This window comes from Chanos chanos, chromosome 11 (genome assembly GCF_902362185.1).
Source record: "Chanos chanos chromosome 11, fChaCha1.1, whole genome shotgun sequence".
Classification (NCBI taxonomy): Eukaryota; Metazoa; Chordata; class Actinopteri; order Gonorynchiformes; family Chanidae; genus Chanos; species Chanos chanos.
Window position 1 is genome coordinate 2052501 of NC_044505.1, and position 26022 is coordinate 2078522.

Genomic DNA, 26022 nt, shown 5'->3' on the forward strand with positions numbered 1-26022 from the left:
AGCTTAAGAAGGAGGGAAATGTTTGCGATGTCTTGTGTGCACATCTGGAGGAAAGCTTTGTTAATGCACAGAGCTAATGTGCTGATGGTATGTGGTTGGCAGTGAGGAGGGGCCGTGGCAGTGTTCTGTAACTGGTTGAGTCTTGAGTCCAGCAATGCCAGAGCGGCCCAGGCTGTCGGAGTTAATGATACTTTAAGTCTGGCCCAAATGGCGTCACCATGGGGACCGCCAGGGAGCGTCGAGCTGTGACAGCTTCTTAGGTGACAATTAGAGCAAGAACCTCTTTGAGCAAATGCTTCACAAAAAAAAAAAAATCTGTCACAAAATTAAATGTATAAAAACACGTTTTATGTGGTAACATGACGGTTTGTGATCAGGTGAGTACAGTACTGACCTGATGTCTCTTTGCTGAGTAGGTTTTTTTATTTTCCTTTCACAACAAGCCTTCATTTCTGTCTTTAGCACATTCTCCACAATGGCCAGATCTGTTAGCTATTATCTTATCGTCTGCGTTTGTGTGGGTGTGTGTGTCTGTGTGTGTATTTAGATTCGCGCAACGACCACTAACACTTCGAAATGTGGTATCTAATTTCTCATTTTGTTGCATATCACCATTTTTCGTTACCCTCTCCTGCCCTCCATCGGGATAATTCAGGGACTGAATTCTGAAATTCAGACCTCAAAACCTGAATCAGACTCAACTCAAACTCAGACTTCAAGACCTATCAGAGGAGTTTATAAAGGAGGAAGAGCCAACAACTCTCCCTTGTGCTGGGACTATAAATAGGGCTGTTCCAGAACAGTGCTGAGTGTTCTCTGGACCTTAACAACATGACTTAACCTAGAACAGTGCTGAGTGTTCTCTGGACCTGACTAACATGACTTAACCTAGAGCAGTGCTGAGTGTTCTCTGGACCTGTCTAAAATGACTTAACCTAGAACAGTGCTGAGTGTTCTCTGGACCTGACTAAAATGACTTAACCTAGAGCAGTGCTGAGTGTTCTCTGGACCTGACTAAAATGACTTAACCTTGAACAGTGCTGAGTGTTCTCTGGACCTGACTAACATGACTTAACCTAGAAAAGTGCTGATGTTCCCTCAGACTGACTGAAATGACTTAATGAACTTGCATCTGGCTCATAAACATGGACTTCACCGGCATTTGAGCATTTACTGATGTGTTTGGCTTGTTTTCAAAGTTCAGGAGAATTATAATAAAATGTGGAATTGAAAGATTCTTTTCCTCTGTTACCCTGTAAATGTAAAAGTTACACAGGGATGAGACCTCTGACAGAGCTTACCCAGTGTCCTCTTTAAGCTCACAGTAGTGGACTACCAAAAAGAGTTTTTATCTGCACTGGTTCAGGACTTATCTCGTAGTCCTGTGCACACATGTACCTGCTGTGAAGGTCACTCATTAACACTGCTCACCTTCTTAAAGGGACAGTGTACCAAAATAGTACCTCAGCTTCATTCATCTTTCAGTGTCCTGAAAGTTCGTAGGATTCCTTGAGAGAAACGGTAGCCCCCCACCCCCCTGCTATGAAAAGGGGTCCGTGGTACACCCCTCCTCGCCTCCCTTTTCTCAATCCAATTAAGACCTGGACAATAGAGGGATTAGGGGGGACTCCACTCCTCTGTAAGCACAGAGCAGTCCCTTGGAGTAGAGGCTTGATCGTAAAGCAGATTGTGACTGTGACGGTCATTGGTTGAGGCTCTAACCTTGTCTGATATTAACCAGAGTCTCAATGCGGCATCACCAGCATACAATATGTCAGAACCTCTGCCCGCATGGCATTGTGGGCCTGCTGTCACCCCGATTTTCTCAGCACCCCTTCAGGTTTGGGTGCTGTAGAGCTCCCCCCTTTAATTCTTGGCCACTGATTGATGCCCTGAGAAAACCTTTGCTGGATGAGTTGGATGTCAGATCAATGAAAATGTACCTCCTGGATCACTATTTGATTTGAAAACCTTTGATTTGGCACATCATGTTGGAAATCATCATTGACTTGAGCAGCCGTACAGTCTTGAGGTATTGTGTCTTGATTAAATGAGTTTTGATTTTAGCGAAATGAGCCGTTCGGAATGTCGGGATAGCGTCCTTGGCGCCAAGGCGTCAGTGTCACATAAGCCGTAGCCGAGCCCACGTCTACTTGTTGCCTGGCTCTTGAGCCGTTAACGGCCGCTTGAAGCCGAAGATGAATGGAAGAAAAGGGGAGCCATGCCGATTTGCGACTGTCTGCCGAATTTCACGCTTCCGTTCTCCTCACTTATGTCACCTTTATCCTGTCTTTTCTTCTGCCACTGCTCCACACTGACCGTGGCTGCCCTCCTCGGCCCCGGGGTTAAAGCGTCTTAAATCTTCTCTTAGGACGGAGAAATGCTGCATTTGAATGGGGTTTTCAGCCAGGGAGAGGGAGGGAGGGAGGGAGGATTGGGTGGATTCCTCCCCTGATCCCTAGCCCTTCTGTAATTACCAAAAAAAAAGAAGAGGAAAAAAAAAAACAAAAAACACTTTTCTTCTTGACCCTTAAAGGTTGGACACTGGCCGTGGAGCTGGGTACAGTCAGAATTTCTATATTAGGATTGAGTGTTCTTTGTGAGCTTGCAGAAGGCGTAGCTTTATGTTTGTGTGCCTGTACCCATAACTCAACCCCACTTCGACCATTAACGTTACCTCTGGGCGAGCATGCCATCAAGTTATTAGTGAAGTCCCGCTGGAGCCTCTTTGAGCCCCACTGCCCCCCCCCTCCCCCCCCCCCCCCTGGCTCAGCCTCTACAGAGAAGCTAAATGTTTAATGAGTCAATGCGTTAAAGGCTTCTCTTCTCTTGCAATTAACCCCCAGAGCTTGCTGGTATTTTTCTAAATCCACACAAGACCTTTCTCTCTTTTTTCTCCCTCCCTCCCTCTCTCTCTCTCTCTCTCTCTCTCTCTCTCTCTCTTTTTTTTTCTTTCTTTTTTTTTTTTTTGTTCACGCTTTGAAAGGCTAAGCTGCTAGCACCAAAAGAAAGGGGAAAGTGAAAAGGCTAACCTGTTGGCAAACACACTGGAGTGGAACAAAAAAGGGTTTAATCCCCATTAAGCTAAACTCACACTAAATGCCCCCTCAAAAGGGGCTTGAATGCTTCAGTAAGGGTCTGCACAACTTTACTTAACACTCAGAACTAGCCTGGATCTGTTTGTTCTCTCGCTGTGCACTTCTTAGCGTTAGCCACCTCTGGCTAGCGTTTATTTGACTAGGCTGTGGTTTGTTTAGCTTCACATGAGGCAGGTACACCGAGCATTCCTGTTAAGCAAAGATTTTAATCCCCTACAAGAGGGTAGAACAACAGTGTCCATCAATCATATACCAGTGACTCAAGAGCGTGTTGTGATAACAGTTTCCCAGTCTGTTTTTAGCATATATAACTCTGTTCCTCTTAATATACAACATTGTCTCCAGATGCTATGGTTTTTCTTTTCTTACCTCTTTTCTTTCTGGATGACTTGTGCTGTGAGCGAGTGATCATGTGTTTTACACAATTACCGGATCTCGTGATGCTCAGTTCTCATCAAGGGAACACATTCTTTACCCCCCCATCCCCCCCCCCCCAAAAAATCCAGCTGAGCCTCCCTGTGAATCACGTTTTCGTTTTTTGTTTTTTTCATTTGGCCTGTATTAGAGCATGTTTTTCTCGTCCTTTTTCCCTGAAACGTCAGCATCAAGGAGACAGAAAGTGAGAAGCACAAAAAAAAAAAAAAGTGACACGGTTTTCTTCCCCTCCTCTTTGCTTCTCCTTTCTCTCGCTATCAGTCAAAACGGCAACAACAAATCCTGGCTAATTGGCTCCAGAGTGGTAGAGGAGAGCCCGTGGACCAGGGCCTCGATTAGAGCCAAGTCCCAGGCCAAATCTCGTTAGCTGGCAGATTTGTCCGCCCCCTCGTTAGCCTGATGAACTCGTTTACTGATGGTGGATGACATGTTGGTGGATGTGGAGGTGGGGGTAGTTTTTTTTTTTTTTTTTTTTTCTTATATATTTCAGACGAGTGAGGGCACAAACAGAGGCCATTACGTTATGTGCACGAGCGGGAAAGATGGCTTGTCATGAAACACGTAGGCACGTCTACCCGCATTAGCCGCGGACTTCATTCTCATTTGCTTTACCGTGATAAAGTCGGACGCGTGGACCGTGCGTCGGTTTGCTGTCGGAAATCATCCTCCCTTAGTTAACACCGTGTTTACTGAATGTGAACAGGGCGTTGCAAAACATGGTCACGTCCAATCAGCTCTCACCGTTTGCCACAGCGGTGGACCATTTCTTTCATCGAACACTCCAGTCATCATTTTAGTGCTAAATGAACCCCCACATCTCCCAGTTCTGCATCTGCTAATATTCATACTTGCAGATCTGGACTTGTGCATCTGTAATGTTGAATTTGAGCAAATATATTCTAGAGCGTTCCTTGAGTGGGTTATGAGGTCTCTGCAGCAGTATGCGTAAAGGCATCCATGGGGAGTGAGGTAATTCTGAATGCGTTGGATTATTTTTTAACCGTAGTTACAGCCCAGAGCCCAAGTGAGAAAAGACACCTGCAGGTTTGATTAATGTGTGCCTACCATACACACACAAACACTCACACACTGAACCATACAAACATTCACACACAGACACCAGTGCAAACACTCAGATGCAGACAGTTACAAAACACTGACCCAATGCAATCACCAGCGTGGATGGAGCCAAACACACACACTCACACGCAGACACACATGTGCACACACACGCAGACACACATGTGCACACACACTCACACGCACATACACACTCACACATTCACACACACACACACACACACACATGCATACTCATAGAAACACACACTCACTCACACACACACACACACACACACGTATACTCATAGAATCACACACACACCCACACACACTTGTCTCAGTACAGTTTTAAAGCCCTCAAGGTCATCTATTGTGTGTGTGTGAGTGTGTGTGTATGAGAGAGAAAAGAGTGAGCGCCCATACATTTCTGTTTTGGGGTAGGGGGGTGCAGGTGTTAACTGTGTTGTTTTTTTTTTTTTTGTGGTGGGGGGGCAGCAGCAGCAGTAGAGGTAATTCCTCTCTGATAAGTCTCCCCCTATTTCTCTCCCATGAATTCTATCAAGTTTTCCAATATTCCCAGCGGCTGGCGGCGTGCCGTTTTTGATGTTGATTGATCACCGCTCTTCCTCCTCCTCATTAATTTCATCACCTTATCTCCCTCACCACTTCACAGGACCAAAGGTAATAATAAATGCCTCATCCATTACTCCTTAACGCGCTCGACCACGCGGAAACGCCTAATAACAGCATACAAATTGAACTTCAATCACCTCATTTTGCTCCAAAGACACATGCCGTATTAAACCAAGCCTCAAAATGTGAGGCTTTTTCCTTCCTTCTCTCTCTCTCTCTCTCTCTCTCTCTTTTTCATTTAAACTCGCAGTACTTTCAGGCTGCTGCGTTCCATCTGTTACCTCGTTTCTAATGGGGCGTTTTAAAGCTCGTTTAGCGCGGGTTTTAGACGCGACAGGGATTCCATCTCAGACGTTGGTTTCCTTTTCCACGCTGCGAGCTTCCTTATCAGAGTCTAAACACAAGTGCCTCTCCTTTCCAGCAGAGAATGATATTCAGACACTCATTTATCTTAGCGGGGAACGAGCGCTTAGATAGTTTTCACTCCTCTCCTCTCCTCTCCTCTCCCATCCTCGCCTTTTTTTTTTTTTTTTTTTTTTGGAGCGTTTTCAATTAAATTTCATTGGGTTCTGTCAGAGGAAGCTGAATGCTCTCTCCTGAGAAGCAGTCCCTGGTGTTTCTGTCTCACGCAGGGGTGTCGTTCGCACTTGGAGGGGTCCTTGTCGCTTTTGTCACCATGCAAGATGGTGCTCTTTGTGTGTGTGTGTGTGTGTGTTTGTGTATGTGTGTTTGTGAGTGTGTGTTTGTGAGTGTGTGTGTGTGCGTGTGTGCGTGTGTGTGTGTGTGTGTCTTGATGTGTCCCTCTTCATCGCCAGCTCGTTTCTCAGGCTGACAGAGACAAATGACAGCACTCAGAAATGAGCCACTACCACACACACCCCAAACAGGTCCAGTGGCTCCCAGTCCCTCTCTCTCTCTCTCTCTCTCTCTCTCTCTCACACACACACACACACCCCAAACAGGTCCAGTGGCTCCCAGTCCCTCTCTCTCTCTCTCATTCTCTCTCCTTCTCTCTCTCTCACACACACACACACACGCACACACACACACACACACACACACCCCAAACAGGTCCAGTGGCTCCCAGTCCCTCTCTCTCTCTCTCTCATTCTCTCTCCCTTTCTCTCTCTCTCTCTCTCACACACACACACACGCACACAGACACACATATATGTGTGCAAATTTGATATGTGAACAGCCTTTGTTGTCTCTTTGGCTTCTGTCCTCGTGGCTTTGAAAGTAAATGCTCTTTATTTTCACATGCTTTTTATTTTTATATTTATTTTTATTCTGAATCTTATCATCCATCTGAATGACTGTTCTAATATGAACAAGGCAACATAGATGCTAAAGAATTCTGTAGAGTGCCATTAGAGTAGAAAGGTCCATCTTTAATGTGTGATTATGTTTGCACTGCCTTCAGTTCTGGCCATGCACTTGGTCTCTCCATGCTAGTGTGTCTTCTCATACTGGTCACCTCACTGTCACAGGAGGTTTCAGTGAACTCGGAGCTTAGGGATGATGTCCGTCTGCCCATCTGTGGGTCAGCTTTTTGTTGTGACACTCTCTCCTGAGTTTGCAGTGAGTTTAGGCCAGGACTGTGGACAAACAGGTCATGTGCACGCACACACACACACACACACACACACACACACACACACACGAACACACACACACACGCACATATACTCTTGTAGCCTTTTCATCTGCAAAGGGGTAAAAATGTGTCGAGTTTTTTGTAATTGGCTGTTCTGAGGATTATTGGACTGAAATGAATGAGATATCACTGCAGTCTGTTACAGCTATCAATACACACACACACATACTCACCCATGCACACACACACACTTTTGACATTGTGAGCTTATAGAGATGGAGTGGTTTATGGGTTAAAGTTCGTCTCTTTGGCTGATGTGTATAACTGCTGGTCTTGGTGGCAAAGTGAAAATGTGGAGTTCAGATGATGCTTCCCCACTGAACCCAGAGTCCACTCCTCTCAACTCTCACACAGCCCGGTCATTCTGTGTCTTATAATATGTCATACTACCTTAAATAATTCAGTAATATGTGAGGTATTTCGCAAATGATGGTTTATACATGATATCCAAAGCAATGTATTGTTTTTCAAAAAAAAAAAAAAAAAAGGGCAGCTCACGAGGAGAGACCGTTAAGGACGTTTTAAACGAGCTGAGATCCTGACTGAGATCCTGACTGAGATCCTGACTGAGATCCTGACTGAGATCCTGACTGAGATCCTGACTGTGATCCTGACTGAGATCCTGACTGAGATCCTGACTGAGATCCTGACTGAGATCCTGACTGTGTAAAATGGTTGGTATCTGAGACATCGCTTGTCCTTGGCCATGGTGTTTGTCTATTAGTGAGTCTGCACAGGCGTGTGCGCGCGCACGCGCGTGTGAGAGTGTGTCATGCTCTGTCGGGTAAGCGGGTCACGCGATGTAACTACATTAACACAGCTTAGACGGAGGTTAATTGTATCAGAGGTGATTGTATCTGTGTTTGTAAGACCAAAGGCACACAAATGAATGCTGCAGATACGAATGAGGGTATGAATGAGTCCACTTAGCTCTCATCCCTGACACGCACTCACAGTGCAATCCACACCAACACATCTGAGCCATGGGTAGGGGAGCTTGGGATGCAGTTTCCTGGACAACCATCTGACAGGAGGGGAAGCCAGGTACCCTTGTCGTCGGGCGCTGTCAGCAGCGTGGACGGTGTTGCCACGGCGATGGGACGCCTCCGCCTAATCCACATTTAATTGAACTCAAGAGACTTTGAAGTGAGGCAGGGGTTCAACTCCTCTCAGCCAGGGACCCAGCTGTTCCTCTCCCTCTCTGTCACTCTCTCTCTCTCTCTCTCTCTCTCTCTGTGTCTCTCTCAGGCTCACACTCACACCCACGCACACACATACACACACTTTCACACTCTCTTTCTCTCCATGTCTCACACACACACACACACACACAAACACGTGTGCACGCTCTCACACTCCCTCTCTCTCTCTCTTTCTCTCTCTTTCATTCTGTGTCTGACTCTCCTTCTGTCTCGTCTGCTCTGTGTTTCATTCTAATGAGCAGGTTTAAGGTTAGTGTGAGTGTTATCTCTAGCTTCATTTGAATATTTCTAATTAATGCAATCCCTCCTGCCTCCCCAAGGCTTCAGGTTTAGGTGATGTGGTCTGTCTCTCTCTCTCTCTCTCTCTTTCTCTCTCTCTCTCTCCCCCTCAAAACACCCTGTTATGATTACAACCCCCCCCCCCCCCCCCCCAACCCCCCGGAAAAAAAAAGATGTGTGCTAAGGAGGGTTAGTGGGTGAGACAAAAACCACCAGAGCTAAAGATGAAATTAAATCTCATCTGAATCACCGAGGAAGACTTCACTGTGTGTCACACACAGAGGAAGACTTCACTGTGTGTCACACACTGAGGAAGACTTCACTGTGTGTCACACACTAAGTAAGACTTCACTGTGTGACACACACTGAGGAAGACTTCACTTCACATACTCTCTGACTATCATCACCACCCTTCTGGCTGTGTGCTCAGGTCTGTCATTATGGGAACAGTGTCTTACCTGAGAAGGTTTGGTCGTGTGGTTGTTTACCTGAGAAGGTTTGGTCGTGTGGTTGTTTACCTGAGAATGTTTGGTGATGTGGTTGTTTACCTGAGAATGTTTGGTGATGTGGTTGTTTACCTGAGAATGTTTGGTGATGTGGTTATGTACCTGAGAATGTTTGGTGATGTGGTTATGTACCTGAGAATGTTTGGTGATGTGGTTGTTTACCTGAGAATGTTTGGTGGTGTAGTTGTTTACCTGAGAATGTTTGGTGGTGTGGTTGTTTACCTGAGAATGTTTGGTGATGTGGTTATGTACCTGAGAATGTTTGGTGGTGTGGTTGTTTACCTGAGAATGTTTGGTGATGTGGTTGTTTACCTGAGAATGTTTGGTGATGTGGTTATGTACCTGAGAATGTTTGGTGGTTTAGTTGTTTACCTGAGAATGTTTGGTGATGTGGTTGTTTACCTGAGAATGTTTGGTGATGTGGTTATGTACCTGAGAATGTTTGGTGATGTGGTTATGTACCTGAGAATGTTTGGTGATGTGGTTGTTTACCTGAGAATGTTTGGTGATGTGGTTGTTTACCTGAGAATGTTTGGTGATGTGGTTATGTACCTGAGCTGTGCCCATGGCCTGTTTTGGCTCCTTTGGCTTTTTTTCACTGCTTTAGACCAAGAGTTGACTCCTGCCCGTGCTGTGGTTTACAGACAGGCTGTTTTTACGAGATGAGTGTGTGAACATCAGCACACTGTTACTGTGTGGATCTGCGTTTACTGTTTTGTGAGTGTGTGTAATTTAGGATTGAGTTATTGTAAAGGTGCTTTGTTTGATTGTACAGTGTTTGCACGAGTAATCGTAGGAGGATAAAAATGATTGATTTCTGTCAGTTGCGAGTACTGATTGGTTTTTAGTGAAGTGTTTGTCTGCCCTGCCCTCTCTGAGAGAGTGTGAATGAGGCTCATTTTGTCGTTTAAAGAATCTCTCTTTCACGAGCTCTGATCAATAATACGCATTAATCCTGCTGAGACTACACCCCACAGGGTGATCTCACAGTGATGAACGACACAGAGTCACCGTGCTCTGACAACACGCACGCACACACACACACACACACGCACGCACGCGCACACACACACACACACACACACTCGCACGCGCACATACACACGCACACATACACACACACACACACAAATATGTATGTATATACACACACTCACATACATACACACACGCACACATACACACACACGCACACATACACACACACACACACATACACACGTGCGTGTGCGCACTCACACACAAACACACACACACACACACACACACACACACATATATATATATATATACACCCACATTCACTCTCAGAATCTTCTGACATTAACTGTCTCACATACACACACACACTTGCTCTCAAGCAAGTTCTAATCCACTCCTCTCTCTCTCTCTCTCTCTCTCTCTTAGATTTTGGCCTATACAGAAGGTTTGCATGGGAAATGGCTGTTCACAGAGATCAGAGCTGTTTTCTCCCGCCGCTATCTCCTGCAGAACACTGCTCTGGAAATCTTCATGGCCAACAGGAGTAAGAAACTCTTTTCTCTTTAACCACATCTGTAAAAACAGAGTACAATCAAATAGAGATTTACTACACATATTAATGATGAAATATCACCATGTGTCTCAGATGAATGACTTTGTATGGCTCAGTTAAACCAGGAATTGTTCCTCTATGCTTAAAGATGAAGCCATAACACAAAAAGTATATATATATATATATGTACACACACACGCACGCACACACATATATTTGTGTGTGTGTGTGTATAAATATGTCTCTTTATACAAGTCAATGAAACACAATAAAAACATCATCATTAATAATTGTGGTGTTGTCATTGCTCAGTAATGTTTTTGTTGGACATATAAACTGGGTTTATGCTAATGGTAAAAACAGGGTCGGGTGTGAGTGGCTATTTGAATGAGGTTTTTTGCTTTGGGTGAAAACCTGTGAGATCTTATAGAACTGGTTTGTGTCTGTCTGAAGCCGCTGTGATGTTCAACTTCCCCGACGCTGCCACGGTGAAGAAGGTAGTACACTGCCTGCCCAGAGTGGGGGTTGGCACCAACTTTGGGCTGCCACAGACCAGGTGAGAGACACATACACACACATACACGTGCACAAACACACACACACACACATACACAAATGAGTCCTCTGTTCTCTGTGTTTTGCACTTCTATCTATCTATCTATCTGTCTATCTATCTATCTATCTATCTATCTATCTATCTATCTATCTATCTATCTATCTATCTATCTATCTATCTATTTGTCTGTCCATCTGTCTGTCTGTGTAGCCAACTTGCTGTCTGTCTTTTTTCTCCTTCCATCTGTCTATCTTACTGTTTGTCTATATTTTAAACAATCTCTGTTCGACCCTGTATCTTTTTACTCTATATTTTTTCATCTCCCTCTCCCTCTCCCTCTCTCTCCCTCTCTCTCTCTCTCTCTCTCTCTCATTCTCTGTGTGTGTTTGGGACCTTGTGCTCCCACAAAAAAACAAGCTGTACAAACTTTCCAAACCGTCACACCTCTGTGACCTGCTCCCATGCTCCCATGCTCCTCCAGACTGTCCACAGCTCTAGTTCAGTGGCGGAGGGGATGTGGAGGTTTACACAGACCTCTGGCTGTTTTGCCTTGACGCGGCGAGGTGAAGGTTTGGGGCGGAGTCAGAGAGAGGGCTTTAGTGTATCTGTTGTTTAGTGTAGCCTCATTACCTTTACACAAACACAGTTCCCTCCATTTATTTATCCCTTTTTCCCTGGAATAAACGCCTGGCTGAGGAACGTGCCCTCAGGCCAGAGCTGGCCTTCTCCTGTCCACAGCGCACCGGGGCTGAGTCTGGCTCTGGGTGTGGAGGGGTCCATGGCTGTATCCCAGCTAAAGAGAGGGCTGGATGAGAATGCAGGAATGCTGAGATTCCCTGGGAGTGCAGCAGTTCCGTGGGGATGTCCCAGGCCTTGTGAGAAGGGCAGGAATAGAAAGTGTGATAGCTGCTCTGTGTTATGTGTGTTGTTTGTGTGTCTGTGTGTCTGTGTGCATGTGTGTCTGTGTGCATGTGTGCGTGTGTGTCTGTGTGCTTGTATATGTGTGCACATGTGCGTGTGTGTGTGTGTCTGTCTGTCTGTCTGTCTGTCTGTCTGTCTGTCTGTGTGTGTTTCATGTCATCACTCTGCCTGGGTCAGGCTTTGGCAGACTGGGCACCCTGTGGCCCCACACGCATAAAGCACACACACACACACACACACACAAACACACATGGGAATCTATCCTCCCCATAACACACACCACAGGAGTCACCACAGTGTTATCTTAGCATTGCTCCAGCGTTTGTTTCTGCAGTGTTGTCCCAGCATCCAGAGGTTGAATTAAACATCAGAGAGAGGCCCAAATGAGTCTAATCACGCGGGCTGACAGTGATGAATACCTCCATTTGACTTTGTTTTAATTGGTGTGGGGTGTCATTATTCTGCGTCTCTGTGTGCTGTCAGCTCCAGCAGTCCCTGTGTGTGTGTGTGTGTGTGTGTGTGTGTGTGTGTGTGTCCCTGTGTGTGTGTGTGTGTGTGTGTGTGTGTGTGTGCGTGCTGTGTTCACACCAGCAGGCCCTGCTACACCTCCTAAAGGAAGCGGCCACTGTGTGTTACACTGTTACTGCGTTTTCATTCAGCACACTGCCCCACGGGCTCTGAGATCCAGTGCCGTGAACACTGAGTTTGTGTTTGTGGTTTACACTGATCTGTTAAGCAGGTTGTTTGGATGGTTTAACATTGGGACAGTGAAAAATGGTCTTATGGAACTGAACTGTTCAATTAGAAAAATGAATCTTAAATCCCTGAATGTTTTAATGTTTTAAATATTCACAGTCACTTTAAATGTTTATATTTGTACTTCTGGCAAATTATGTTTGTAATATAATTATTATATTCTTATTTATAATACATAAAATTCCATTTTGCTTTTCATTTGTTTTGTTTTTGTTTTTTGTTTTTTTATTTCTGTTGTTGGTGTCTGAGTGACATGCTGTTCTCTTAGAATCACTGCTCTCTCCCTGCCCAGTGATGCTTTCAATATATATTCCAACACACTTCTGTAACAGCCTGTGTGTGTATGTTTGTGTGTGTGTGTGCGCATGTGTGTGTGCGCATGTGTGTGTGCGCGCGTGTGTGTGCGTGTATGTGCATGCGTGTGTGTGTGGGTGTGTTTCACTCATCAGGAGAATCTCATTGGCCAGTCCCAAACAGCTGTTCAAAGCCTCCAGTATGACCCAGCGCTGGCAACGCAGAGAAATCTCCAACTTTGAGTACCTCATGTTCCTCAACACCATCGCTGGTACATACACACACACACACACACATACACACACACACATACACACACAAACACACAAAATGCAGAGAAATCTCCAACTTTGAGTACCTCTTGTTCTTCAACTACATTGCCAATACGTCCACATGACAATAATTTATAAATAATTTAATAAATAATAAATGAACAGCATATATACATTACATGTGTTATACACATTGTATATATTATATGTAATATATCTATAAGCATATGTTATATATGTTTTATATATACCTCTATCTGTCGATGTATTTGTACACCCTTTCCTACTAATGTGATTTGTCAACGTCATACAGTGGAAATCATATTCCACTTGCCAGAAAACTTTAAGCAAAAGTCAGTAATGTCTAGCAACATTTAACAACATCTCACGCTCTTCTGTTTTATTTGACCCCCCCCCCCCCATGCACTCACACACACACGCGCACACACACACACACACTCTCTCTCTCTCTCTCTCTCTCCACAAATGCCACACACACAAACACACACTTAATTGACTATAAAAGTGTTTTAGTGTTTTTCATGCGTCTCATTAATGTGTAATAACTGTGTAACGACTTTATCATAAATGTGTTATAGGTCTGTGTGGCTTGGTCTGACTGTGGTAAACCAGGATGTAGTCTGTGTTCTCTGCCTATTGTGTTCACACTGTAGAGCAGCACTGGAGAAACCACAGAAAGACCAGTGTGTCTGTCCATGAACACAGCTTTTTAAACTCTTCCTCCTCGCTTTACTGCAGATTATGGGACCTTGGCAAATCAGTCTTTTTCTGTCTTTCCTCTGGATTTGTTTTCTGAGTGGATTTTCCTCAGAGAGAAAAACCACTTAATCTCTACACAGTTTAATCTAGCGTACCAAGCAGACGTTTTGATCCTTAATATGTAGACTGTTTTTTTTTTTATTGAAAATCTCTTTGACAGTGACAGGTTTTAATTAGTGGTGTAAGCTGATGGTGAAGAAGAATGTAAATTAGACTGTGAGACTGTGTGTTTGTAACTGTGTGTTTTTAACCGTGTCTTTTTCACCGGGCCAGGCCGGACCTATAACGATCTGAACCAGTACCCTGTCTTCCCTTGGGTCATAACCAATTACGAGTCTGAGGAACTGGATCTCACCCTGCCCAGCAATTTCAGAGACCTGTCCAAGGTACACACACACACACACACACACACACTATACAAACACACAGTACACACACACACAGTTTGCAAACATACAGTACACACACACACGGGTGCACAAAAAAACACATATGGTACATACACACAGTACATACACAATACAATACACATACACCTATAGTATACACAAAAATACACATTTGGTACAGACACACAGCTGCGGACACATCCACACACACAAACTCAAAAGACTTAAATCATGACCTTACCCTGGTTACCCTGCACAGTCTTAATAACACAGTGTCCTGCACAGTCTGAATAGCACAGTGTCCTGCACAGTCTGAATAACACAGTGTCCTGCACAGTCTGAATAACACAGTGTCCTGCACAGTCTGAATAACACAGTGTCCTGCACAGTCTAAATAACACAGTGTCCTGCAGAGTCTGAATAACACAGTGTCCTGCACAGTCTGAATAACACAGTGTCCTGCACAGTCTGAATAACACAGTGTCCTGCACAGTCTGAATAACACAGTGTGCTGCTGTTGGATTTACATTAGGATGAGTTTGGGGTTTTTATGATTTTGCCTTTTTTGCTTTCCACTCACTTTTAAACAGTAGCTGATATTTTTCGAATGCTCACAAAACTTCCTAATACAACAGCAGAGCTTGGCTTCTCACGCAGTAATCAAATTCAACTTCAAATTCAACAGAAACACATAACCCGCATAAAACAAAGCCCAGGTCTCTTCTCACAGAAGTCTAACCTCATCCTGTGTCTGAATACAGAGTTTCAGAACAGTCACTGGTCAGTTTTGACTGACTCTGCCCTCTGGCCCATCCCTGCTTTTTTCTCTCTGCCTGCTTTTGAGGATATCAGATGGTGGGGGTGGTTGCTGTTGATGGTGATGTGGTCAGGTGTGCAGTGAGGCAGACTGGGTTGTGTTAGCTGTGTGTTGTAAAGCCCTGAGGACAGACTGCTGACTGACACACACACATGCTCTTCATTCCTCTCTTGGCTGCATACTCATCGTTAGTGTAATCCAGACTGAAGGAGAGAGCTCTCTGCCACTGGAGTGGATGATTGCGCGCTCTCTCTCTCTCTCTCTCTCTTTTTCTCTCTTTTTCTGTGTGTGTGTGTGTGTGTGTGTGTGTGCACGCACTCTAGGCCATTTACACTTTACACTAGACACTGCATGTCTCCGCGATGCCAGATAATGACACCCCCCCCCTTTTCTCTGCTCCTGTCTCTGTCTCTCTTTCTCCCCTCTCCCCTCCCCCCTCTCTGATTGGCTGACCACTCTCCCTTAGGAGCCAATTAATGATGTAGTTGGTTGGTTTCACCATAGACACACACTGACATCCTGATTACTAACTGCACACACTACCACTGTGGGCTTCACCCCACAGCTCTCTCGTCTCTGCACTGCCTCTGTGGTGCTTTTGTTTTCTGGGTTTTGTTTTTTTTTTGTTGTTGTTGTTGTTCTAAAGATCAAAACCACAGCAGTTTGGGTTTTAATTTGATAGAGTACTGTTTCTTGCTCCAATCAGTAAACGAGATCAGTGAAATAAAATCAAATGAATTAATCAAATAAAGTGATTGGAATACGATGCTGTGAAACAGTTAAAGACACGGATAATTACTGCATTTGTGGAGAGAAAAAGAATAGATCCCTGAGTAACAGTTGTGTAAATCTTTTTCTCTGCCCTGAGAGGAGAGCCCGAAGGGCCGCTCAGAGCATTTGTTCTCAGGCATCACCTGGATTAAGAAAAAACGGAAAGCAGTTTCTCACCAGATTTGTAAACACATCTTTCCAAAGACCGTACTGGCTTTCATCCAAAAGAATGCACTCCTGAACACCCACCAGATCCCCATCAGGGAGCTTTAGAACCTCGCTCACACACACACACACACACACACACTCGCATTCACACACTCTGTACACTCACATAGCCACTCGACAAACACACACACACACACACACACATACACTCTCCAGAGGAGGCTTCTTTTAAAGCATGCCAGTCCCGTTTGTGTAGTGGTCATCCATTCATTGTAATGGTGCCCAGTGGAGGGAGGACAGGGGATTACTTTAAAGGTACAATGATCGAAAGGGCGCCTGCCGTTCCCCACAAAATGGCTAAATAAATCAGCCAGTAAAAACACTCTGGAACACAGGACTGCGTGGTAATGGAGGAGCCGTGCCTGAGGAAAGAGTGAAGTGCACCAGACCAGCGGATGCCCTGGTTCAGACAGTTTAGCAACCTCGCACTACACGCGTTTAAGTTTCATAACAGCTCCAGGTGAACTAGCCCAACGGCGGGTGACTGTCTGCATGTCTACCAGGTGCTGTCCCTGTTTCCACACTTGTCCCTGTTATTGCTTAGTCAGGGTGGCGTGCGCCTGTCCTCAGATACGGTTTGTCCTCAGAGTGGTTTCATCTCTCTGGGTTTGGAAACTGTTTACTGTTTTAATTCACTCAAAGGGTAGCAGCTCAATATGTCAGTTTTGACATGGTTTTAGTTTATACACACATAATAGACGTGAAATCCCTCATTGAATTGAACTCTTTCAGGTCTTATAAGTGAGTCAAGCAAGCATGGAGTTGTTTTGATTTTTCTAATTAGAGCGAAGAGCTTGATGATAAAGATGAGACAGTATGTTTTTTGTTTCTTTTACAAAGTTACAAAGTCTTGCATCAGCATATCCAAAACAAGCAATAACAAGAACCGAATTATTGAGTTCTCAGGCACCAGACACACTGTAAACATCAGAGTGCTACAATGTTATCATTCATACAACAGCTGGTACCATACAGACGCTACAGAGATTTACCACATAGACAAACACATATACACTAACACATGCGTAAATACTCACTCACAGACACACCACAAAAACTCTCTAACTCTCTCTCTGTCACACACACACACACACAAACACATATACAGTAACACATGCATATATGCTCACTCACAGACACACCACAAACACACTCTGTCTCTCTCTCTGTCTCACACACACACACACACGTGCACACACACATAAACTTTCTCTCTCTCTCTCTCTCTGTCTCTCTCTCTCTTTCTCACACACACACACAAACATATATACAGTAACACATGCATATATGCTCACTCACAGACACACCACAAACATACTCTGTCTCTCTCTCTGTCTCACACACACAAACACACGTGCACACACACATAAACTCTTTCTCTCTCTCTGTCTCTCTCTCTTTCTCACACACACACATGCAAACATATATACAGTAACACATGCATATATGCTCACTCACAGACACACCACAAACACACTGTCTCTCTCTGTCTCACACACACGCACACACACACATAATCTCTCTCTCTCTCTCTCGCTCTCTCTCTCTCTCTCTCTCTGTGTGTCGCACACACACACACTCTTATTCTCTATCTCTCTCTCACCCTTTGTCTCTCTCTCTCTAACGTACACAGTTCTTCTCTGTTTGTGAGGATATTGTGTGTGTGTGTGTGTGTGTGTGTGTGTTACTTCCTGCTCCAGTCTTCTGCTGTTTTGTTTGTGGCTGTTTTTCTCATTCTCCTTTGCTGTTTGTTTGGACTTCATTTTGCCCACTAGGTAAAAACATGACAGAGAGACTCTCCAGCTCCCCCCACCACTCTCTCCCCCCGACCGCTGGAGTTTTGACAGCCAAGCCTGTGAGCTCAGTCAAGCTTCCATGCCCCAGGGAGAAACAGAGGGAGAGAGAGAGGGCAGCCTCTTTCTGCTTCCCCATTACTTCCCCTCTCCCTCCTCTCCTCTCTTTCATGTGTGAAGCAGTGAATCCGGGCAGCCTTTATTATGATAGTTGTATTAATGCTGTTGACACAAAGCGATACGAGTGTTTGACCAGCGGACCGTGTCGGACCGCCACCGCGTCTGGAAAAGGCCATCCCGCTCCCCGTATAATCTCTCTTCTCTCTCCGCCCCCCGCCTCACCTCCCCGAGCCCTCGTTCTCCGCGCGTGACGCGTCCTCGACTCCGTTGATAGAAACAGGTCATGTGAGACCTCTGACATTGCGAGGTGAAATTGCCGTGGACGTGGTGTCACACTCGTTGTCATCCTCGCCTCGCATGCGTATATTTATGTTCTTTTTTTGTCCCAGAGTGATGACCCGCCCTGACTCTCTTATCATAAACCCTAACCTCCATAAGACAACACAAAACCAACCAGCACAGATATCACTGCTGCCTCGCTCAGGATGGGCTGTTTTTTTGGAGTGTGTGCGTGTGTGCATGTATGTGTGTGCACGCCAGTGCGTGTGTGTACGCATGCGTGTGTGTGTGTGTGTGCAGGTTTGTGTGGGTTTTAAAGTGTGTCTGTATGTGTGCGTGTGTCTGTATGTGTGTGTGTGTGTGTGTGTGTGTGCGTGTATGTGTGTGCGCGCCAGTGCGTGTGTGTACGTGTGTGTGTGTGTGTGTGTGTGTGTGTGCAGGTTCGTGTGGGTTTTAAAGTGTTTCTGTATGTGTGCGCGCACGCGTGTGTGTGTGTGCGTGCGCGCGTGTGTGTGTGTGCGTGTGTTGGCATGCATAGGCGTCAGAATGTACACAGGGGTGGGTGGTAAGTGTATTAATCTGGTTTTTTGTTTTACATAAACTTGTTGTTTATGACACCGGTTCCAAAATGAGGATTTCAAAACAACAAGGCCTTGATGAAGATTTAAGGCTTCATTTCAGATCATAACCAAAATAATGTTTTATATGGAGGGCGTCCTGGACCATGGTAATGGTGAAGCAGAGGGAGCTAATGGTTTATTGATTTGAGAAAGCACCCGTTCCTCCCAGCATTCTCACTGCGTTAATAGACCATTAGATGCTAAGGCTATATTTCAGACCTGATCTGATAAATGGGTTTTGGCATATGGCAACACGCTAAGCTTCCTCGTAAACAAGTTAAATAATTTAAGATAATGATAGCATTCGCAGTGAAAATCCTTCCCCTGGCTCTGTGAAAACTGCTACCAATCTTCCACATCACATGCGCAGAAAAATATAAATATACTTTTCAGCATTAAATTAAAAAAAAAAAAAAGAAAGGGGTGAGTCGTTGTCGGCTGGCACGAGGATACAAACGAGGGTACCGCCGGCGTACGTAGATACGCAGTCTAATTAAAAACCCGGAGACAGAACATTTATTTGACCTGTCGCCAGAGAAATACTGGGCCAGGCTGCCAGGACGTATTAGGCCAATATGCTGCGTTCACTCCATCATTTTGCGGCCGGGGAATGCCCCTGAAATACTGCCCTCTCACACGCACTGGATTATACCCCACTCTCTTCTGTGGCACGCATCCGGCTCTGTAATTTACTGCCACAAACAACACGTAGTTCTCTCTCTCTCTCTCTCACACACACACACATAGTCAGAGCCCAGGTCATGACAGACATGCCTTTTATTCTTCTCTCTCTCCCCTTTTCTCTTTTTAATGAGGGCGCTGTTATTACCCCAATAAATCAGTTCAATCGCGTAATGTTTAATTCAACGTGTGTTTGCAGCGTAGCTGCCACAGGAGAGGAGACAGAGTGTCACTGTCAGCCCTGGGGCAACAGACTTATACACACACACACACACACACACACACGCATTCACAACACATACACATACACACACAGCACATGCACACAATACTACTGCTACAATACACTGCAGATATAGTGACAGAGAGAGAGAACAAGAGGGATAGAAAGAGATTTAAAGAAGAAAAGAGAAAATATATTCAATACCGTCACTGATCTTAGATGAGTCAAACATTGGTCTGCATCAGTACAGTGCCAAATGTATGTGTTGTGTGTGCAGGCATAAAGAGACACTGTGATAGTCCCCACCCTCTGTCTGTATGCTGCTACAGTAAAAACACCGTGGGGATCAATACCGGAGTATCATTCCGGATGGCCCTTCCCACGACAGCATTCAGATATGGGAGAAATCTGATCGATCCGGACGCTGCCTGCACTCACTTTAAAGAATCCCATCAATTCCATTACCATCGATCTCAGGACTCTGTGTCTGTGTGTGTGTGTGTGTGTGTGTGTGTGTGTGTCTGTGAGAATATGCACGTTTGTGTGTGTGTGTGTGTGTCTGTGTGTGGACTAGGGGAATTGGGAGTCATTGGTAAAGTGATAAAGATTGACCTGCATTGTAATGGTCTGTATAAATGAGTATTTGAATAATGGCCTTATTCAGTTTGGTACTGGGGGCTTTTTTTTAGATCAATGTTGAATTAATTCAGCCGAGTCGTTATTTGAGAACACATTCCAGACAAGCAGAGTATTAGCTACAGATGAATAAGACTCCGTTCTCTCTCTGCCTGGGCACGACGCACTCTCCTCTCTCTGTGGAACGCGACAGATTTTAGCTGCAGGGTTTTTTTTTTCTTTTTCTCTTTTTTTTTAAAGCCTGTAAAATGCAGAGCATTGAGAACAATTGATGTTCAAAAAACATCATCCAATATTCATTTGAAAATGGCCAGAGGTTTGGAGCAGAATTTCTGTATTCCCTTTGTTGTGTTTTACCGTTTGTCTTTCTCTGGATTGGTGTGAAGAATGTTCTGTATGAGAATCAAAGTCTGCCCCGAAACAAACACGCACACACACACATCCACATGCACGTGTACAGAGGCACTGTACAGGAATCAAAGTGTGGCCTGAGACAGTGACAGCTGGGAACCTGTTGTGTCTGTGTGACTGTAACACCACCCCACTGCGCCGTGGCATAGGTAGACAGATAGATGGATGGATAGATAGATAGATAGATAGATAGATAGATAGATAGATAGATAGATAGATAGATAGATAGATAGATAGATAGGATTGATAGATAGGTGGATAGATAGGTGGATAGATAGGTGGATAGATGGATAGATAGATAAAACTCTCCTCTGATCGCTGGGAGAAGGCAGTTTATTAAATGTGTATTCATATTTATACGCACCATGACAGTACAGTTAATAGAGGTCATTCTATATAGATATAGATATAAATATATATATGTGTGTGCGTGTGTCTCTTTAGCCTGGCGTTGGCTGATGTTTGTTTCCTCATGGCCTGGTGACTGATATGTTTGTCTGTTTCCTGTAGCCCATCGGTGACTGATATGTTTGTCTGTTTCCTGTAGCCCGTTGGTGACTGATATGTTTGTCTGTTTCCTGTAGCCCATCGGTGACTGATATGTTTGTCTGTTTCCTGTAGCCCATTGGTGCTCTGAACCCAAAGAGAGCCGCCTTCTTCTCAGAGCGTCATGAGACGTGGGAGGATGACCAGGTGCCCAAATTTCACTACGGCACTCACTACTCAACCTCCAGCTTCACCCAGATGTGGCTGCTCCGAATCGTAAGTTCCATGTCCGCCTGCCCACGTGTTAACTACACACACACATACACGCACACGCGCACACTACAGCAATAGTACACGCATACATACACACACACACACACACACACACACACACACACCACAGCGATACTACACACACATACACACACACATACACACACTACAGCAATAGTACATACACACACACACGCACACACACACTACAGCAATACTACATGCACACACACACACACTACAGCAATAGTACATACACACACGCACATACACACACTACAGCAATAGTACATACACACACGCACATACACACACTACAGCAATAGTACATACACACACACACACACACACGCTATGGCAAGAGTACATAAAAACTACACACACATTACAGCAACAGTACACAAACTGCACATGGACACACACACTACAACAACAGCATGCGCACACACACAAACTACTAAACTATCACAACCACAGTTCACAATCTACTGTCTGTCTGTCTGTCTGTCTGTCTATCTATCTATCTATCTATCTATCTATCTATCTACTTCATTCAGTTCATAAGAGTTGTTTTGTAGGTACTGCGCACTCCTCTTCTTTTTCACTCCTCTTCCTACACAGACTGAACTGAGCAGTAAAGTGTGATACACTGACACAGACTGAACTGAACAGTAAAGTGTGATACACTGACACAGACTGAACTGAACAGTAAACTGTGATACACTGACACAGACTGAACTGAACAGTAAACTGTGATACACTGACACAGACTGAACTGAACAGTAAGCTGTGATACACTGACACAGACTGAACTGAACAGTAAACTGTGATACACTGACACAGACTGAACTGAGCAGTAGAGTGTGATACACAGACACAGAAGAGGTTTGTGAGGTTTGTGCAGAGACAGGCTGTTGATTGACAGTCTCGGCTGTGCATTTCTCAGTGATGGGCAGACCTGACTGTGATTGGTCTTCTGGCCGTAATGAGAAGCAAGAGTAAAGATGCATTTTGTAAACAGGTTGAATAGTGAGGCCAAATTATTCTACTAATTTTTTTTTTTTTTTTGCTGCAGCCCGCCAATGTTTTCTGTGATCTATCAGTGACAGAGCAGGAGAAAAGAGAACATTTTTTTTCCAAGGTTTATTTAGATTTAGTTTCATTCATGATGACGGGCTGCTCATGGCGCGTCATCAGAAAAGACCCTGAAGTCAGATCACAGGATATGAGCACTACTGTCTGAACACACTCTCTCTACCTTAACATGGTGTGGATGCTGGCTTGGCCCGCTGTTTGAGAGAACCACGTTGTGGTTGTGTATGGCACTTCCATGCTATGATTTGTAGTGTGACACATTGCAGCTAATTGTTGTTTATAATTGAACGTGCGTGTGTGCGCTAAGTCAAGCAGATTTATGTAAGTGCAAAACAGAGGCCTTATCTGCATGCTAACAAATGGATAGCTTATTGCTCATGTTCTCTCTGTCACCTCTCTCTCTCTCTCTCTCTCTCCCTCCCTCTCTCTCTCTGTCTCTCTCTCTCTCTCTCTCTCTCTTTCTCTCTCAGTCTCTTTCTCTCTTTCTCTTTTTTTCCCCCTATCTGAAACAAAAGACTAGACATTCCAATATCTGCATCACACTGTTTACTGACAACGAACGTTCAGTTAATTTTTCATGTACTAGTCCTTCTGGTGGGCTTGTACTGGCTTTTGGTAGACAAAACCATGGGATTGATTGCACTGTGGAGCTCATTTTGAAACTGAATTGTAGTTCAAATACAACAACAGTCTGCTCAGGGTAAGGTCTTATTATCACAGACTCTGGACTCAGACTAAGTTTTTAGTGTTTTCAACATTTTCTTTATGTTTTAAGTTTTAAGATGTTTAAATTGAAAAATTTCAAGTTTTTTTCAGTATGTAAGAGAAACATGCAAAAGTATGTATAAAACCTCTTCCACTCTGTCTCTCTCTTTCTCTCTCTCTCACACACAGACACACACACACACACAGACACGCACACACACGCACACACACATCCAGGTCAATAACGTCCTCCTAGGCATTGGTGTAGTTGTTACAGTGTCTGTATAATGATGGCTGGTCCCCGTTGGGTCGTTCAATTGATCCTTTCCCATTATTGTTGGGCTTATTCTGTAACACAGCCAATGAAAAACACACAAATCAACAAACACCCTGATTCAAACAGAACTAAAACACACAAATCAACGAACACCCTGATTCAAACGGTACTGAAAAACACGCAAATTAACAAACGCCCTGATTCAAACAGAACTAAAACACACAAATCAACAAACACCCTGATTCAAACGGTACACAAAAAACACACAGATCAACAAAAGACGCTCATTCAAACGGTACCGAAAACCAGAGAAATCCTCAAAGCTGATGTGTGGTGGAGAGAGCGGCAGAGGCAGGGAAGGGACAAGTGGTAGGGAGAGGAGGTTCAATTCAGTGGAGCACTGAAGAGTCTGTCTGTGTAATTAGCCCAGTTTCTCTTCCCCTGAAGCGGCTTAGTGCAGTGTTAGTCAAGCTAATTGTGTCCATCTCAGCAGGGTGCCATTGTTTCAGAACAGACAGCTATTGATCTACACAAACAAGATTAAAGATGATTAGAAAGGACCAAATAATACTCTTGTATGGGACTTACTGGCTTGCTGGGGTAATTGGTGGTTCCTCCTAGTCATTTAAAGCTTTTTATTTATTTATTTTTTTTGTATTTGAAAGGGCGGAGGGGGGTGTCATTCGCTGCTTACAATTCAGGATTAGAGCAGAGTATGGGGTATCGTTAGAGCAGCAGGCATCAATTCCAGTCCAGTCGTCACAATTGGTTACAGATACACAGAACAACTTAAATGAGATGCGTAGAATTGATCAAAGTAGTCTTCTATTGGACGAAAATATGAAATTTATTCTTTGGATTGTGTTCAGAATGATCTTTGTCCTGTGGAATGTGCGCTAAAAATAAAGTCACAAATGCGGCTGGAGCCTCAGAATATTCATCAACTCTCCGTCCTCCTTCTGTTTATTTATTTAATTCTCTGGTTTTCTTTCTTTCTTTCTTCAGGAGCCTTTCACCACCTTTTTCCTCAACTTCCAAGGAGGGAAATTTGACCATGCAGACCGGACGTTCTCCTCCGTGTCCAGGGCCTGGAGGAACTGCCAGAGAGACACCTCTGATGTAAAGGTAAATCTGTAAAACACACACACACACACAAACACACACACACACACACAAACACATACATCTAGAGGCATGATGACCTTTGCAAGTACATGTATGTATGACTGGATATCGTTTTTTTATGCGCACACACACACGCACGCGCATGTACTCGCAAACATTTGTGCACACAGTCATGTAATAATCTACGCAACACCCACACACACACACACACACACACACACACACACATATTCTCCTATGCTCTGTCAATCAGAAATCAGTCAAAGCTTTGGCCCATATTTTGCTTTTCGTCTGCATCTGCAATGTGGAGACAATTACATGATTAGAAGCTTTTGGCTCGTGAGTTTCGCTTCCTCCTGGAAACCGGAGCCGAGCGGGACCCAGACGAGGCCAGCGGTCTCGCAGATACAGAACGCCGACCCGCTCGCCGACAGCCTCCCGTAAAAACACGGCCCAGCACATGTCCGGTCACAACCAATCCACGTCACACCGCCACGAAACCGTCACACAGTCCTGATCAAAGGCTTCAGCCTAATCTGGATTTCTGCCCTCCCCATGTTCTCTCCCTCCTCTGGCCCCATTCGCAGCACTATCACCTTCACCTGAACCTTTGGCCCCTTTCGCCCTCTTTCAAACGCAGAGCCAAGCACTCTCCAGCCTCCACACTGTAAACCCCATGGGACCCAGAAATGCTCTGCATTCGTTTTAACAAGTGTTCAGGCCTCTTAAAAACGTTAGTTACAAAGGGCAGTCGTTTTGTTGGCCTTTCTTTTTCTCTCTCTCCCCCCCCCCCCCCCCCCTTTTTTTTTTTTTTTTTACATAAAGGCATCCCAGTGTGAGCTGCTTGCTCCTGATTGTGCTGTAGTGATAGTTGGACACATGGTTTGCATTACACTTAACACTTGATTAGGGAAAGCTCGCTGGGAACCGTCCCCCGGAGCCACGCCCACTGCAGGCCTGTCACTGCACGTCAGCCTAACTCCCTCTCACCTCAACTCAAAAGCAAAAAACCGAAGACTTGACCCTACTCAGAAACAGAACAAACCTCCAATCACCTGTTATTCAAACTGTATACAACCTACAGCAGCATGTGATATAAGGCTGACTA

General features: G+C 44.7%; 1 protein-coding gene across 1 annotated transcript in view; it reads left to right on the forward strand.

Moving 5' to 3' along the window:
- The window catches only part of lrba (LPS-responsive vesicle trafficking, beach and anchor containing), a 232867-nt gene that overhangs the window by 151421 nt on the left and 55424 nt on the right, over positions 1-26022 (forward strand). The window contains exons 40-45 of the mRNA XM_030787677.1: positions 10280-10397; positions 10860-10962; positions 13089-13204; positions 14259-14371; positions 21575-21715; positions 24795-24914. Coding sequence (XP_030643537.1) covers positions 10280-10397; positions 10860-10962; positions 13089-13204; positions 14259-14371; positions 21575-21715; positions 24795-24914 — 711 coding nt within the window. The remainder of the gene's footprint in view (positions 1-10279; positions 10398-10859; positions 10963-13088; positions 13205-14258; positions 14372-21574; positions 21716-24794; positions 24915-26022) is intronic.